The 17,914-nt window shown below is 50.1% G+C and overlaps 1 protein-coding gene across 1 annotated transcript in view; it reads right to left on the minus strand.

The window, feature by feature from the left end:
• Window positions 1-15,610, minus strand: part of POU2F3 (POU class 2 homeobox 3) — a 40,566-nt gene extending 24,956 nt beyond the window's left edge. The window contains 4 exon segments of the mRNA XM_068418364.1: window positions 9,999-10,067; window positions 10,861-10,914; window positions 15,324-15,519; window positions 15,521-15,610. Of these exon segments, the coding sequence (XP_068274465.1) occupies window positions 9,999-10,067; window positions 10,861-10,914; window positions 15,324-15,519; window positions 15,521-15,610 (409 nt within the window).
• Window positions 15,611-17,914: the final 2,304 nt, after the last annotated feature.

Below are 17,914 nucleotides of genomic sequence, written 5' to 3' on the forward strand. Positions count from 1 at the left end.
AAAGATGTTAAGAGAGGCTGTGCGGGCAGGAGTGCAAGTCCAACTCTCCCACTGACTTGCTTTCTTCAACTGAACGAGCCTCTACCCTAACCGAGCATGCAGTTTTTCAGCTTGCACCATACACGTAATATTCCCAGGTGAATCAGCATGGTTCTTGAGATCCTCAGGGGGAGCGTACTTGGTACAAATATTCATAGATAGCAAAATATTTTAGAGTCAATGATAACAATTTCATGGCACCCTGTTTTCTGCTATCTAGAAAATGCTCTGGAGATTTAATCTGCAACACATTAACAGCATTGACTGTGGAAACTGAGCTGCCTTTGTGCTTGTTAGGCTGAGCCATAGGTCTTCATTATCAAACAATACCAGAGCACCATTTCTCAGCAGAACAGCCCCCCAGCTCTGAAATCTCCTCTATCTTCTCACTGACTGCAACTGAATCCAGATCCAGCTCTGCACCCTCTCCCCCAGCCTGTCTGCATTTCTGCTGTGCTAGAGCCTGCCCTGACTTCCTGTCTTCCTCCCAACCTGCTCCTCAAAGCTTTTGCTCTTTCCAATCTCAGGTCTTTATCTTCTTCCATGTAATTCCCTACTCTGCTGCAACCTTCAACTTGCCACGTGCTTCCGTGCTCCCGTGCCTCTCGCCGTAACCATCTGCTCCCTGACCACCTCTCTCCAGCTGCTCCTGCCTGAGGAATTTGTTCATTCATTGCGTTCCAGCTCTACGCCCCAAGAGCCAACAACTGCACATATAACGATGGGAATGCTGATAGTGTTAATAGATGATCGCAATCAGTATCCACACACCTGAGCAGGATTGTGTGAGGATCTTCAAGGCCTGCAGTTTCTACCTTTGAAAGCCACGGGGGGTTGATGCAATCTAAAGGCAGTAGCTAAAGGGAAGAAAGGCAAGGAGGAGTGAAGGAGGAAATAAAGTTCCCAGTTGCTAAAATAGAACAGGAAGGAAAAGGTAATCCTCTGGTTTCTTGGATACAAGAGTTTCGCTCACGTTCAAATGCAGCAGGCTGATGAGGCAAGATTCAAAGACCTTGAGGGAAATCCCTAGGTCGCAGTGATGATGGCTCTGAGTCACTATCGTACACCCCAAAACTTGGAACTTGAGGTGCACAGCTGGAACAGAGTTTCAATCCACGTCACTATCACCAGGCCCAAGTTCTCCAGCACATTCTTTACTCCGCTTCCAAGCTTCCCATCTCTCACTTTTTCCTCCCTGCACAAGCACGTGCAGCTGACAGACTTCTACCTTTCTTTTTCCCTTCCTCTCCTACAAGGTCAAACACAGCTTTCTCCAAGTCCTACCCTCTGTTCTCTTGCACGTCCCACCACAGATCAACAGGGGTGTTCGGGAGCACCTCAGCTGGGTATTTTGTGACAGTGGAGCATACTGCAAGTACGCATGGAGATTGACATTAACTCAGTCATAGCTGGGGTGTCTAAGTCTGAGATAACTGCCTCAGGCTGTCTTGGTAGACAGCGAGGAGAAATAAGCACCTCCAGAGGCCATTCATCTGACCTATCTTAGACGCCTATCTTGAGATGAATGGCCCTCTGGAGATGTGCATTTCTCTTTATTGACTACAAAGGAACCCGGGGGCAACTTCTTCAGACTTAGATGTCCAAGAGTGAGATATTTAAAACTGGGCGAGGTGATTTCTACTCCCAGTGGTTATGTAAATGGGAGCTGGATACACAAATCTCTTCAACTTTTCAGCAGGACCAGCGAGTGTTTGTGCACAGATTTATTTGCAAACAAATCTCATCTTTTTCTATTTCAGTAAAAGCTTGTGTTTGAGTGAAATTAAAATGATTCCAGCTGCAAGGGAAGGTTTGGGTGTGGTAGGGATAACGACTCTCCTCTTTCAGTTAAATCAGTAACTTTTTTACAAATATTTTAAAAATAGAGTCAGTTTCCTCACAGTTTCTATCAACATCAGGCCTCACGCTGAACTAGTCCTTTCTCTCCTTAAAGGAACGGGCTGTTCAAACGAAGAGGATCTGAACTTAAGATTTAATCTTTTCTAGCTCCAGGAGATAAAAAGAAAGAAAAGTGTAAGTGGCAGCAGATTCTCAGCTGCTGCAAACTGCCAGAACTCCACTAATTTTAATGGAGCTTCACACCAGCCAACAACTTGCCTCTCGCTACACCAGCCAGACACAATGGGATCCCAAGTCTCCAGCATCTGCTAGACACAGTCCTCCCCTCCTTAAATTGCATCAAACTGGGGAAGTCCTGGGATTTAAATGGAGAAAGATTGCTTTGAGCCCCTTGCACTACAGTTCCCAGGAGCTTCCCCATCAAACAAGCCTTCATTCCCCTCTTTCTGGGTGTTCCGGACAGAGGGAAAAAGGCAGCGATAAGCTCAGCTGGCTCCCTGCAGCACAGCAGACAAGGACTGCGCTGCTCTCCTTGGTTCACCTGGCAGATGTTTTGCATAGCGCTGGCATCAGATCTGGTGCGAGTTTGCCTGGGGAGGTTTCTCTGGGGATGGGAGCAGCGGAACAGTTCCGGACAGCTTCCCCCCACCCGCTGCTGTTCCCCCCGCCTGGAACGCGGCGTTTGCTCTGAAAACCAAAGACAAGCACTCTATCAGAACCAACACGATTCCCACTGGGAGCCACCGAGCCAGTCCAGCACTTGAGGATAAAAGCGCCGTAATGGGAGAAAAAGAAAGTCAAGATTGCAGTGTGCCTTCATCTTCACAAGGCAAACACATGCAGATGTCACCTACGAGGAGTGACAGCTGCCCCTGGCTTTTCACCCAACAACAAAAACAGGGCTGCAACCCGAAGGCTAACCTCATCCCCCTTCCCACCCAGCGACACACCTAATTCACCTCACAGTTTGATCTCAGCTGCGCAGAAGGGACAGGGAATTAGAGGGTGATTTCAATCTTTTAACAGGTGTTGGGGAATTCCCACAGGGAATCAGTTTTTTGCCACTTGCATTTGGGAGGGAAATTCAGAACAGCTGAACGGGGATGGAGGAATAGTGCCAGGCAGACACCAGGCAGGGGATTCAGCTGCCTGGGCTTAGATGTCTAACTTTTAGGTGTCTAATTCTGAGCCAACCGCTGTAGGCTCCCTTCACAGCCATGGAGAGGAAGCAGGCGCTTCCAGAGGGCAATTCATTTCACCCCCGAGATAGATGGCAGAGAGATGAATCACCTTCTGGAGATACCTATTTTCATCATTGACGGTACAAGGAGCCTGGGGTGAGTAGGTCAGACTTCAGCCTCAAAGTATTGAATATTTAAAATTAAGATTAATCTCACCTATCCCTGAAGATTTTAGCACTCCAGTTAACAAAGCACAATGCCATTGGAGATTGACAAAGCAGGCCAGATGCAGAGTGCCTTTCAATGTGCATTTTCTAGAAGCTGAGAAATTAACTTGTTCACATCAACTGAGACAAGAATCAAATCTCTCACAAACAACTTGTGAAGTTACAGGATTACCCAAGAGCAGGTAAAGAAAAGAGTGGCAACAATTATTACTATAAGCAATACTTGACCCACATGCTGTAAATGAAGCAAAATGCTCACCTGCACTGAGAAGGATGTGGTTCTATTAAGCAAAAAAAGATATTCAGCATCAAATACACCCCTCAGGATTTCAATTCACTTCGGAGACTCAAGCAAATACCAAGCGATAGCCCTCACGCCACTGTTGCCAGCAGTCAGATCAGCAGCTTCTCCAGAACTAGCAGGAATAGCCCTGGGTAGTAACAGCCCACTTAAATCACTTTCTCTCCATTTTAGTGGCTACCCCTGATTCCCTGCAGCTGTGTCCAGTGGCACTGGGGAGCTGAAACTGAAGCTGAGCAGACACCAGTCAGTTCCCTGGGTCCTCACGTGCCCTGCTGGGATGCTCGCTGTTCCCAAGGCTTACCTTAAGAAGTGCTTTTTAAAGGGAGCAGGGGAAAGTGTGAACAGGATGGGGAGTTTTCAGGGCAGCCAGAAAGCGCTGCAGTTTTCATGTTAACTGTTGGCTCTGAAGACACAAACAGACCAAACCGGGGCATCGGAGCATCTCCATGGGAAAGTTAAGGCTGGTTAGCAAGAAAAGTGAATCTGTGCTGACTCAGTCAGGTGGTTACAGACTCCAGGGGAAGCTTTCACTGAAGATTCGTGTGTTTCATTTGTGTGGAAACCCCTGGGTTATAGAAACATCTTTCCTTTGTCAGCAATGCCTCAAAGAAATCCCATCTTTTAGTCCCACTGCAGCTCTGAGTGCAATATACCCTTCGTGTGGGGCAGGGAGCAGGGGGAGAAAGCAGGACAGCGAGTGTGGGAGACTGGGGCAGTTTCCAGAAGGAAACCCGAGGGCAGCAGTTGTTCCCACGGAAAACATTTCACCTGCAGGTGCTGGGAGAGGGCAAGTCTCTTCTCTTAGACCAGAGGCAAGAGGCAGATCAGACCAGCTCTTCCTTTGCCCCTCTAATTCAAGTCAAACCAGCCTTTTGTTCCCCTTTCCCCTCCCCGTCCTTTTTTATCCTCTTCCATAATGGGACGTTTAAGAAAAAAAATAAAATAACCCAACCTCAAACCCTAATCACCTTCATTTGAATTTCAAATATCCCCCTCCTGGCCTCCCCCACGCCCCAACTGACTCGGAGCTGGGAATATGGAAATTTCTCTTGCTTGCCTTAAATGTGGCTGTGCTATGAAAATCATCAGCCTTATGCAAATCCTGAGCAGGCCCAATTGCCATAGCAACCAGCTGTTTCCAGCCCAACTGCTGCTGCTTTTATTTATTCGGGACTTGTCCTGGGGCTGTTCGTGGCTGCAGGGGGAAGAGACAAGAGAAATCCTGGAGGCTTTGAGGAAAGTTTCACGAGGGAGAGCTAGCCTTGGAGAGCAAAGGCGTAGCCAAGGACTAGGCTCAACGTGGGGGCCAGGGAAGGCCAAGTTTCCTCAAAAGACTCTGGCCTGGCAGTCTGTTTCCAGCCCGATCTGAAGAAGTAACAACAAAAGGCAAAAGAAAAAAGCTCAGACTGTGCATCCCTTAGCTTGCCTGCTGAGCGCAACACGGAGCGCCCCGTGCACCGAGCAGCGTAGCCTGAGCACCCACCAACTCATCTCACACAAGCCATTGCACTGTTCAATCTGACATCTCTTGCTTGTGCACGTTTCCTTTCGCCCGAGTTAGAAGCTGATGCAGAGGTCAGAGCCTCCATACTCTATTCCAGCATGAGCCATCACGTTTGAGAGACCCTACCCAAACACCTATGGATGGAATACAATAAACAGCCTTCCCAAACAGAGCCCAGAAGAGATCAGGGCTCCATTCTGCTGGGAGCTGCACCCATCCCTGGAGAGAGCAGCCCCTGCATTAAAGAGCTTACACCCTAGCAAAGAGGTGGGAGAAAATATCAGGACCCTCACTTTGGAGCTGAAGAACAGAGAGACTTAATTAAGTTTGTACAGGGAGTGTGTGGCAGAGAGGCAGACTGAGACACGGTCTCTGTTTCTCCTTCTGCCCTGATATGGATTTAATGCAAAATGAACTGACATAGAGGCCAGAGTACTGGGGAGATCTTTTGCTTTCATGGGAAATTTTGGTTCCCAGTTTCAGAGCTGCCCTTGCTTTCTTGCCTCCACCGCCAGGGGACCTTAGGTGTCTTGCAGCAGCAGCAAAGGAAGGTGTCTCATGCTGGCAGCCTTCCACATGCACAAGCTGGCTGAAGTTGAGGATGCAGGGGTAGAAGAATGACATTCAAAGGAGCATCCCTGCAAAAGGGACACTTTGCAAGACCATAGGAGCAGATGCATCATAGCTCCTTACCCCTTTTGTTTTCTTGGAGTTTAAAGGAAAGGGTCTTTCTTACCCTTAGAGAGAAGATACCTGCTTTATTGCTTCCTAATGCAGCCAGATAGGTTACCCAAGCTGTCAGGGTTAGATAACCCTGCTGCCATTGCCACCAGAGGCAGAAGCAGGCCAAGCGCCCAGCTTTCTGGCTGCGTGTGCCCTCCCCACGAAACCGCGCTCCTCTACCTGGCTGCTGCTCTTCCAGATCCCAGACCCAACACAGCTGGGCGAAGCTGCCGGGTCAGCCAACCACTGCCGTTCCAGGGAGCGATACCAGCTGCTCCCGAGGCAGCGATAAGGCCGTAGGGCTGTCCTGTATCGCACCCACACGCACACACCCCAGCTCCTCTCCCCGTGTGCTGGGGTGCCCATCGCGCACCCCGCCCTGGGCTCCTGGCAGGCTGGCCAGTTCCCCGTGTTACAGGGTGGGGAGGGAAGATGCTCGGAGCGCCTGCAGCTATTCAGTTACCCATGGTTGTGTTTGAAGAGCTTCCCTATCACCCTTTTGTTAAAGCTTTGGCTTCCCCCCCATAGCCTCAACAGATGAAATCAAAGGGAAGTAGCTTTGCTTGGTGTAACCTGTTTTGATCAAGCAGATAAACGGGGAACAAGTGTCTGACACAAACAAACAGACAGACAGAGGCAAGTCCCACCTCAGCATTTTGTTGCATCAGATACAGAGGGCTTAGATAAACCACAAGAAGGGGGAGATCTCTGCCTCTCGGCTTGAAGACCAGGGGCGACACTCTGCAGTGCCAAGCCCCCACAGTTCCCATAAAAAAAAAAAAAATCAACCCAGAACTTGCTGGCATGGCTTTCATCAGTTTAAAAAGATGAAAAGAGCTTACAGCCAGGCATCAAACTCACGCTTGTCATTACCCCCCATGGAGTCAGCGGGACTGCCTGCGAGCCCAGCCACGGCCGCCGCACGCCAGGCGTTAAACCGCGCTGGCATCACTCAGGAAAGGGTAGAGAGGACCCTCAGACTGGAGAGAAGTCCCGGTGCTCGGGCTGGGGCTGACCTGCACAGCTCCTGGGCGATGGGGCACGGCAGTCCAACCCACGGCCCTCATGGGAGAAACTCGTGCCTATTTCCCTCTCCCCCCTCACACACATAGCATGATAAAAAAGGCAGAGTTAAAGGAAGGCTTAAAATTCACAGAACTGGGCAGGGTAGGTGATATGCCTTATAAATTTTTTTTTTTTAATCACAGCTTTTTGTAAAATGGTGAAATTTCACTACAGCCAGTAGAAATGGAGGGGTGGAATCAAATAAACATGGGTTTTCGGAGAACGTATTACTAAAAAAGCTTTGAAGCGTTTTCTATAAAATTGGTGCAGATGAAAAAGAAAAAAAAAGCTTACCTTTCTTAACCTCCTATGAAAGGTGAACAATTTGAACAATTTTCTCAAAAAAGAAAAAGCCCCGCGATTATTTTGAACACTTTCAAAGTAAAACAATGCCCCAAATTACCCTTTTTTCCCCTCTAAGCCTAGAGCTGGCAGAGATATGAAAGGATGAGATTATGCTTCTGCTACTGACACTTCCCATCAGATCTTTAGGCATCAGTTTTAGATCAAGGGCTTGGTTTACAGAAGCATTTTGGCACCCAGCTCCCTCCAGTATTTTTTTTTTAATTCTTCTTGGAGCCAATCTACATCTTTTAGTGATGAAAGGCCTTTGTAAATATGCACCTAGAAGGATTTCCATTCTTTATAAGCTATAATATCTCTAGCTTGGTAACTGCCCTCTCCTTTGGGGGCAGAGATTCCTGGGGAGCTGTGTGGATTGGTCCAATTCATTAGGAAATGGGTCTTCAATTAATGAGTCATTGGAAAACAGATTTTTCCCACACGAAGCTAGTAAACAAAACACTAAACTATTAGGTGTTGCAGTAAATATTTCTCTAACAATGTGCATATGGGAAAATAAAAACTTCCAGGGAAGTTCAGTACAAAGAGCTTTGTTGTTTATAAACAGAATGGTCGTAAAGAGGGAACAAAAAACCCAAGGAAGATGCGCGGAGGTTTTAGGTAAAGCATCGAGGCAGACCCTCGGACTGCCAGCGCGGTGATGTGCCAGGTTACACCCCCTGAAGCAGAGCAAGAGCGTGGGATCCCCCCGCAGCAGGGGTTGGGGCTCTTGGCTGGAGTGTCCCACCACAAGCTCCTAAACTCACTGCAGCGTCTCTCATCACAGCCAAGGCTGGCGTGGTGATCTCTGAAGATCCTGAACAGATCAACCAGTCAGGGGGACGGCATTAGGAAAAAGAATAATTTAAACAGGTTCCTTGTATCAGTCCGCAGGGAAGTGTCACTCTTTTGCAAATGAAGGAGATTTACTTGTTCTGATTTCCCTGCTTGATTTGAAGGCTCCTAGAGCAGAGATAATGCTGCTGCAAACATTTTTGTTATTTTAAAACAAATTGACTTAACTTCTCTGCTTTCTTTTCTCAATTACCACTAGAAAGAGGTGCTAACGCTAACGGCTGTCTGGGAAGCTTAAGCTGAAAAACGTATTTTATCCAATCAACTGCGGTGCCAGCTTCTCACCTATTTAACACTACTGACTACAACATCAGCAGCCAGAGTCTCCCACTGCATCTAGTAACAGCCAATACCAAACCCAAATACAGCCTCTCCTAATAATACAGCTTTCCTTAACCTTCATTCGCCTGTGCTATCCATCAGCTCTGCGTGCCAAGATGCACGCAACATTTCAGGAGACCCCGATTCCCAGTTTAAGGCACTGTAACAGCTACCGGGTTTTTTGAAAGGGCTTGGGAAGTTGGGGACATGTTTATTGCTAGGCGGCTTCTCAACATTTATCTCAAAAAAAAAATTGAGGTCATCTGAAAGCCCGCAGAAGAAGCTGACCTGACCAAAGTCAATCAGAGTTCACGGACGCAAATAGAACCAGATTTTATCTGTACCTTAGATTATGTCAAATAACCCAGCCTAATAGCTAAGAGCACAGAGGATTTCTAGTCCTCGATGTAAGGTGTAAATAAAGGGTCAGTTTTAGTTCCATTAAAACATATCTAGAGTTCTCTGGCTTTACCATGATCTCATTTTTCCTAAGTTCTCTCAAATTACAGAAGTAAAAGAGAAACAGTAAAATCATTCCACTTAAAGTTTTAATCTGCTGTTACACATCCACCCCACCTCAAGTTTAGGGCTCTTCATTATTCAAAGAACAATGATTCTTCTAGATTGTCTCTACCAGTTTTGGCTTTAAAAGGTGTTTATTTCTAAGTCTATAGATGAGCCTCACAGTTTCTAATAATCTTAATTTGTTATACCTAGTGGGTGCTAAAAATATTTCTTATTGCTGTTTGTTTGCCTAAAAAGCAATCTGACCATGAGCCTTTGTGAAATTACAGCCTGGAGGTCTTGCCTTCAAAGCCCACTGCAGGCAGTGGCAGTCAGAAGTAATGCCAGAAAATACAAAACTGATTTTTCTAGTGTGTATCACACCTTGCAGCAGTGCAGGAGTTGGTAGGTAACCTGGCAGAAATCAGTGCTATCATCTTCAAAAGGATCACCCTGTTCTTCAGCTTTCCATATTCAAGGAAAACTGGGGCTTCTAGCCACAGAGCAGCGAAAGTCTCAGCAGCCATCAGGTGGGAGCATTGGAGATGAGAAACCCAATCATGCTTCAAGATGAAGAGCAATAATTTTTTACTGGAACGACCCAGCTGGATTTGATTATTCCCAAAGTCCCTCCCATTTTTCTACATATGCATAGCCAAAAAAGGCTTAGTCCCTGGGAGTTTTGTCTAAGGAAACGTTTCTGACACAAACCCTGCATAAAATGAAGGGCTCTTTGCGATTGAGCAGACCAAGACTATTTCAATGGCATTACTCCTTTGGCAAGACGTGAGCGTATTTCCATGCTAAAACTGCAGAGGACATTACTGAGACACACACTGAATCGCTGCTGTTACAGAAGGCTCTTGCGTGCTGATAAAGACACGAACGCAATCCTAGCCCAGAGCGCATTCTTGATCAACTCCCAGGCTGGCTGGAAAAGCACAGCGTAGCAGCAACAAGAGTCAAGGAAAGCACGGACAGAAACTTCCAGCACCCATGCCCCCCTCTTCTTTTCTTTCCTCTCCCCTCCTCGGGCTCCCTCGCCTGCGCCCCATGCCCCAGACCCTCCTTACCTGGCTCCACCTGGTCAGGTTCGTGCCGGGTATCTGTGGAATCTGCCGCATCACCGCTCATCTTGATCTCTGGAAAAGGAGGCACAACTGATTTTAATAACAGGTCACAGTCCCAGGCAACAGGCACATGTGGCTTCCACTAAACAGCACAAATGAATGTGTAATTATAATAAACCATCAGACTTTCAAATTTCTGATTCCTCAACATACAGTCGCTAGAATATTCATCAGCTTTGAGGATGCACTTTCCCTCCTGTTGCTCTTTGCATCCCCCTCATTCCTTTCCCCCTCCCCAGTTTGCTGCTCTGCTCTCACCTTTCACGTCACTCCCGCACAGAGTACGAGGGGTTGTTTAACTCCGGGGAGCCCTCCCGGCCTCTCCCCTGAGATTTATGCAGGCTTCCCACACCAGCTGGTGGGGCTCTCAGTTTGACACCAGCCTCCACCACACCTGTGGAGGCAGGGCATCCCTCCCAGCCTTCCCCTCCTCTCCCCCATCCTTGCCTTGTCCCTCCAGAGGGCTCAGCCAGGGCAGTGCCTGGTGCTGGACATGGCACATCCAGGGAGGACCAGCCTCAGAAAGGCACACACGGAGGAAGATGCTCTCAGGGAGGGAAGAGAAGTCCCTCTTCTCCTCTCACTCCCTTGCGAACTCAGGTTGTTTCAATATGTCTGATCCCTATTTGCAAACTATTTACCCTGCCCTCTCTCACATACACATGCTCACACCCCTCACGAACCACGGGGAAGCTGTCTTGCCCCAAAGCACTGTCCCCAACCCCGGAGCAAGAAGAGTGCTTTGCCATCAAGCTCCTGTTTATTTCACCCCATCCTTATCAATGCCAATAAATTTGTCATTTACCCTTGAAGTGATGGCTGCCACCACACCCGGGGCCACGTTCTCCTTCGGGGACAGCTGAAAGAAAAGGTGGGAACAGTCAACTTTACACTCGATTGCTCATCTCCTCCTTAAAAGGGGCAAAGTACACACCAGTGAAAGAAGGAAGAGTATCTATTCAAATTCAGATGGACACCCCCTCACACTCTTCTACCCTTTACATGGGAATTTTAACTCTTTCCAGGATAACTGGGGAAAAAAAATAATAATTTTTTATAAAGAATCAATTGATTTGCATGTGCTTCCTGCAGCCAATCCCAGCCACAGAAGTCACCTCATTTGCATCAGGTAATAACAACAGTGTGGAAGCTGGGCCAGTGTTTGCTGTGGTTTTGCTGGGGTAGAAAAGGCAGGTGGAAGCCTTCTTAAAGGCATCATGCAAACCTCTTCCCTATATATGCCTTGTATTATTTCCAAACAACCAAAAGGGTGAGAAGAACCCTATAGGTTTTTACACCTATTTCCCTCTATTACTCACACTAAAGCAGGCAGGCCTTTTTGTTTGTTTGCTCAGGTTTTCTTTTCCCCTGTTTAAACTTCCAGTGTGCAAATGGCAAAGTATCTGCTTTTTGGCCAAAATTTAACAGCTTTGCTTAGGGTAAAGTTTGCAACTTCTTCTTCAGCAAATGAATAAAGTAAGAAAAAAAAAAGACAAAATTTTGCAACAGAGACAGAGTGCAGAAACACTCATATACTTCAGAAACTTCCTTTCCTCAAACTGCATCAAGGAGTGAGGGGAAAAAGGAGAGAGAAAAGAGTTGTGGGATTTCCCCCCACCCCCTTCAAATAAACCCGCTGCAATTAAGACATGAACATTTAGTGAGGCTTCTAAGCATTTCTACTGCAGGAAGAGTAATTATCATCAGCTATAAACATCTTCTTGTCTTATACTGCCAAGGGACCCTAACTTAGGGAATCTACAAAGCACAAAGTTTCGTTTGCTGCCAAAAAGTATCTTAAAAAAAAAGCCAAGTTCACATAAAATAGAGTAAAAAAAAAAACTTTAATAATGCGGAAGTTTGGTGCTTGCTTTAGTGAGAAAGTCTGCAAATTTGCAAAAAAAAAAAGTAATGCAAGTTTCATTGTGAGCACCCAAATAACAAATGAATGCACGTTAGTGAAAGAAAATTATCTGATCCCCTAGACCAAGAAGACCCTTGTGGACACAGAGCAAGAGAGAGAGCAGCTCAGAGCTGAAGGACAGAAGATACAACAACTAACCATGAGAAGCTCTCTCCCAGGAGTGAGCCCTCTGCCCCCTGCCTCTTATAACCTGGGGTGGGCGGGGAGGGAAGGAGGAATTGCAGCTGTGGCTTGATTACATATCACATGCTATCCATCAGTTAAACTCTCTCCTCCTGGAGTCAGGAGATAACAAGATACCCTGTGATTCTCTCATACATAGAGAATAATTATTTTATTTTCATAAAGATTCAAATTCCCATCATAAATGTACACATATTTGTTACATTTTTATTACATAAATTTATTACATTTTTATTACATAAATGTAATAAAAGTATAAAGATCTTGGTGGGGGGGGGGAAACCCAAACCAGGAAGAAAAAGAAAACCCTTTTGATCAAAGCCTACTGATCTGAGTGGTTTGGGGCTGGCCAGTTTTTGTTTACCTATGGACAGCAGCGCAGCAGCAGTCATCCTCCAAGGGGTCCTTGAAAACGTGGAGCAGATATATAGAGGAATTTGTTTCTAACATGATATAAGTGTAGCCAAGATAAAGGCAACACCTTTTTATTGACCCCCAAGAGTCTTCTGCTATAAACCAGGACAAAGTGATGCATCTGGATTTGAACACACCCCCCCCTGCCCCATCTGACAAAATATCTCAAGACAAAACAGGCTGTGAGACTCCGAGTCCAACTAAATGCAGGCTCCACCATACAGCTTTGCTAGGTCGGCAATATCCAGAGAAGCAGCAGGCTAGTAAAAAAAAATCTCTGGGAAAAATAATGCAACTTAGGACTGCCTAACTCCTAACCACAGCCCTATTAGGAGCCGCCACTGTGGCCTGAGCCATATTAAAAATGTGCTGCTGTACCTCAGTTAGCAAACAGACCTGGAGTAGGGGTAGTCTGGTTTGTTCGCCCAGACCAAAGAAACTATACCAGTGCAGACACTTCTCTGGGGATATATCTGCATCTATATTTCTGCTGAAACAAATGGTGTCAGCAAATAAAGCTTTCCCAAGCCCTTATTCCTAGTGCTGTTCAGACATGGGCACTGGGGTAAACCAGCCCGATGACTTTAAAAGGAAAAATAAAAGCTGGTGGAGGGGGTTGGGGAACTCAGCTTGGCTGGGACCATTACCTGGAGCCTATTATCTGCGCTTTAGGTGCCCAAGCCCCTCTGGAGGCTGCAGGAAGGTGAAATACCCAAATGCCTGGGGAGGAGGCGGTGGTACACGCCAGGGAATAACGCGCTGCTGCAGGGAAACCCTCTCGGAGGGGAGGAGGCCATGCAGGGCCCGAGCAGCCCACCTCCACCTGGCACGCTGCATCTTCTCTGCACGGCCGGGGGAGAAACAGAGCACATCTCTGCAAGCAGCTTGCTGCAAGGCCTCGCTGTTTGGGGACACCAAGACCGAACATGCTGAGCTGCCTTTGCACAAGGGTGAAGAAACACCCTCCCCCCAGCGCTGGGCTCTGTCACATAAAAGTGTTTGGGCCCAGGCTGGTCTCCTGCCCTGCAAAAAGGCTGCTTAAACCTCAGGCCCTTCCGACAGAAGGCAGGGTGGGATGACTTGTAGAATGGAAGCTCAGCGCGCACCCAGCTCTGCGCAGCTCCTGGCCAAATCCACCCTGGGACTGATGCCACTGGCTTTGACAGAGGGCACAGTATCGATTTCGGGAATCTTCTCACGAAGAAAGAGTCGCCCACAAGCGAAGCAGATGGGTGGATAGGAGCCTGCGGGGGATGCGTCCCCGAGAGACACCACACACAAGCACGCCCATCGCAGGTGCTCAGACTAGTCAGGCTCACACGCTGAGCCAAGACCACGAGCCTCCCGCAGCCTCTCCTCATGGCTGCCCTCGCAGTGCCGGGGGCTCCCCAGCTGCCCTCCCTGGGAGCCAGCCTGCTCGGTGGGGTGCCGGCCGGCCATGGAGGGGCTGCTGGCACCCCAGAGCCATGGGGAGGTTGCAGCTCAGCCACGGAGCAGAGGCTTTGGCCATCCCTGCCTGCCCGCCGCAGGCTGACACTGCATTAGATGATGGCATTGCCGCAGCCTCTGCCTTGCCTTGCAGGCTGCCTGTGAGCCCACATGCAGGCAGGGCCTGCGGAGGGGCTACGAGCACTGGGCACGGACCCCTAGGTCTCCCCTGCTCAGCAGGACCACTGAACACCTGCAGCTTGCCAATAGGTACACAAAGGGAATGAGCCTGGGACAGACTGATGGATGTATCTGCCCCCTCCCCTCCAAACCTGGGGACAGCACGCAGCATCTCCTGCTGCACAAAGCACCAGACACAGATCACTAGCAGGGCACATGGCTCCTGTGCCCCCAATATCCCGCTGCCTGCCCCTGCCACAGAAGGGGCTGTCAGGATCTGGCCTTCACTGCTGCTGCCACTCCGCCCGTACCCCAGCATCACCCTCAGCTCCAGCATGCCCAGGGACGCCATCCTTCCCCTCAAGCACAGGGGCTTGAGCTGGGGGCAGAAGCTAAACTCACTCTGTCGGGGTGAGCCGGAGCTCAGCACAGCTCCAAGGGATTTGGCGGTGATTGCTCTTGTTCCCCAGCTGGTTGTAGAGGGGAGGTCTGCTCAGAGAAGATGTGAGACTACCTAAGCTGTACAGCTGGGTCAGAGCCCCTGGAATGGGTCTCTCTCTCTTTCCGAGTATCCCTGTTCATTCATTCCTCAGTCAACCCAGCCTCCTGCAGCTCCCTCCTCATTCATTTCTCCCTCCTTTTCCCTCTTTGTCATTAACTTTTCTCCTTCCAACCCACATCCCATCTCACTCTCACTTTCACACACACACACACACACACCCACCCCCTCCACCCTTGCCGCATCCCTCTGGGAATTTACCCCCTCTCACCCCTCCCAGCTTTATCCCAATGGCTGGACCCACAGGTCAGGCACTAAACGCCCATTTTCCAGGTACCCAAGAGACTTCTGCGCTCTGCTCCCCAACCCACGTTAGGGCTGGCAGTGTGAGTCGTGCGCCCACATTGTGGGCATGGCTTGGCAGCCCCCTAAATAGGATCAGGGCAGCATCCATTCCCTAGGTAGGAACATGGGCACTTAACCAGGCACTGGCTGTGATAGCTGACTCCAGCAGGAGAAAAGAGGAGGGAAAGGAGGGAGGAAAGGTCACAGGAATCAGAGCAATCCCATTTCTTCCCCAACTCCACGGTCTCAGCTACATGGTGAGCTCCAGCCCGAGCCTTCCTCAAGTGCCCTTTACCTGCGTGCACAGACTCCAGGTTCACCATCCTGCTGGTGGAGGGAAATCCGCGGTGCGCCCAGCCTCCTGCCGTCAGCCCCAGGTTGCCAGGGGCTGCCAGTTTGCCCTCCCTCCTCTGCCACCCGCTGCCTCTCAAACCGGGCGTGGGTCCGCTCCCGAAGGGACCTAGAGCTCCATTGCCTGTTGCCATGCAAGGGCCAGGTGAGCATGCGGCGCCGCGCCACGCCTCGCCCCACCTCCGGCTCCCTCGGGTGCCCTGACACCCAGCAGCCTGGCGCCCGGCCCATGCAAAAGCGCCCATTTGCATATTAGTAACTCGGGAATGGATGAGTCCCTGCAGCGCTACCAGGGCGTGGGGTGGGGTGGGAAGGAGGGAGGAAGGAAGGCGGTTTGCCCGCCCTCAGCTGCACAGATACACCCCGCAGCACCTGCATGCTGGGCTGCAAGTGGGGGGCTCCGTCGACAGCCCCACACCTGAGGAGTCCCCTTGTGGATAGGCTTTTGGCTCTGCCCCTTGCAATGCACGGTTAAGAGAGGCCAAGGCATCGAGCCAGGCTGGGCAGCAGCCGCCAGCACCCACAATGGAAGGCGTTCGAGCTGCGGGAACAGCCCCTCCACTAAGCAGCCCCTTCACTTCATTCCTGGCCACTCTGATAAACCCTGGGATCTGCTCAGAGTGAGCCATGAGAGCAGCCTGTGCGGTTGAGTCTTTGCATCCCCCAGGTCTGGACTGAACCTGAGTGATGCCGCATGAAACAATCAATCAGCACGAAAAGGAAAGCTGAGAGCAGCAAGGTAACTTGACTTGGCTAAAGACACAGGGCAGGGCTGGGATCAGCACATGCAGACTCCCCGTTCCTGACTCTGTGCAGTCAGTCCCCCAAGAAGAGGAGAGAAGTGGCAGACAGCCTCTTCCTCCTCCTCCATGTTATTTAAAGCTGCAGTATTTAACTGACTTCCAGGGAAGCCAGGGAAAAAAAATCCCCTAATGTTGGCTTCTTAGGTAGGAAGCTGCCAGAGGCCAGATCCTCAGCCTACGCACTGCTGCGACGGACCCAGGCGCTGCGTTGCTCCCTGTCCCTCCCGTGCAGTGCCCTGATGACCCCTACCACAGCCTGGGGTAGCAGGATCCCTGCGTTAAGCGCCCGAGCTCCAGCGCTGCTCAAACCCCTCCTGAAAGCGTTAACACGCTCCATTGGTAGCTGCCAGGTACAAGCTATCACACATTCATCTCTCCCTGGCTAATTCACGTTCCAGGGCTCTCGGCTTTCCCACATACTGCTCTCCCTCCCTGGAAAGACAGGTTTATCTGAAGAGATGGGTGGGCGGGTGGGCAGGCTCTCCCAGCCTCACCTCCAACCCAGTCCAGCATTATGGGGCTAGTGTGGTCAGAGAGGACATCCCCAGGAGAAGGCAACGCGCTGGGAGGAGAGGGTGGATGTGTTAAATGAAACTCTGACAAGGAAAAAGTGGAGGAAAGTTGGGGGAGAGATGGAAGGGGGAAAGCAGGAAGGAGGGGAAGTTCCCCGGGTCAGACTAACATTTGCAGGACAGGGCGCGAGGGGAGATTTCTGCGGGCTGCGTTTCGCGCTGCTCCAGGAAGCAGAAAGGTGACACGGGGTGGTTTGCACAGGCAGCTTGTTTCGAGCTGCTGGAGGGACTGGACTCCTGACACCGATCCTGAGCCCGTGGCAGAGCCCCAGCCATTCAGGCCCTGGTCCTTGGGGCGTTCCTAGGCAGCTGCCTGTCTGTTTTCTAGTGTTTTCAGCATGACCCCCACGTTTGGGTTTTCCCCATCTTTAAGACTGACGTGATCAAATGCCTTCACTGCGTCAAACATAGATTTGCTGGTGGCTTCCAGCCAGCTTGAAGGGCCTCTGGGACATGGGAGAAAGGCCCTGGAAAAGCTGGGGACCACAAGAGCTTTCCTTCCCTCCCCACATCAGCAATCGGGAGTTTCACTTGACACCGATCTTTTCTCCCCGCTTCTTGGTGCTTTTCCCCTGCTGCAGAGCCGAGCAGCCTGTCCCGGAGCCCCCGGGGAGGCAGGACCTTCCCGGAGCGGGTGGCACCCCCCGGCCGGGGCTGCCGGCCCGGCCATAGGCAGGCCCGCAGTGCCCTCTCCTGGCCTCTGCTGCCCGGAGAGAGAGAAAAAACAGGGGAGGGATCACAGCAGCATCATTCCTTTCTGCTGTGGAAATCAGACCACCTTCTCCGGGCAAAGGCAGATTTGCTTTAACCCTGTCCTGAGGTGATCGCTCCTAGATGCCAGCAGTTATGCTCCCCCTTTTTTTTTTTCCATGGCCATCACTGAATGATCCATCCGCCCTCATCCTCGCTGTATGCCTGCCTTCCTCCACTCCTGCTGCCAATGTTTATTCCCCTCCCGAAGGAAGATAAGCTCTGCTGATAGCACTTAGTTTATGGAGTATGGCCTTTGGACAGCGAGGTTTTGCGGGGACCAGACGCAGGGCTGTAGGCTGGGGCATGGACCACAATCATCCCTACGCGCATCCCGACGCGCCGCTGCGCCAGCACCCGCTTGTGGAGCCCGGGAGACCTGCACCGCAAACGCAGCTGTGCCGGGCCGG

The sequence above is a fragment of the Nyctibius grandis genome, chromosome 25 (genome assembly GCF_013368605.1).
Source record: "Nyctibius grandis isolate bNycGra1 chromosome 25, bNycGra1.pri, whole genome shotgun sequence".
Classification (NCBI taxonomy): domain Eukaryota; kingdom Metazoa; phylum Chordata; class Aves; order Nyctibiiformes; family Nyctibiidae; genus Nyctibius; species Nyctibius grandis.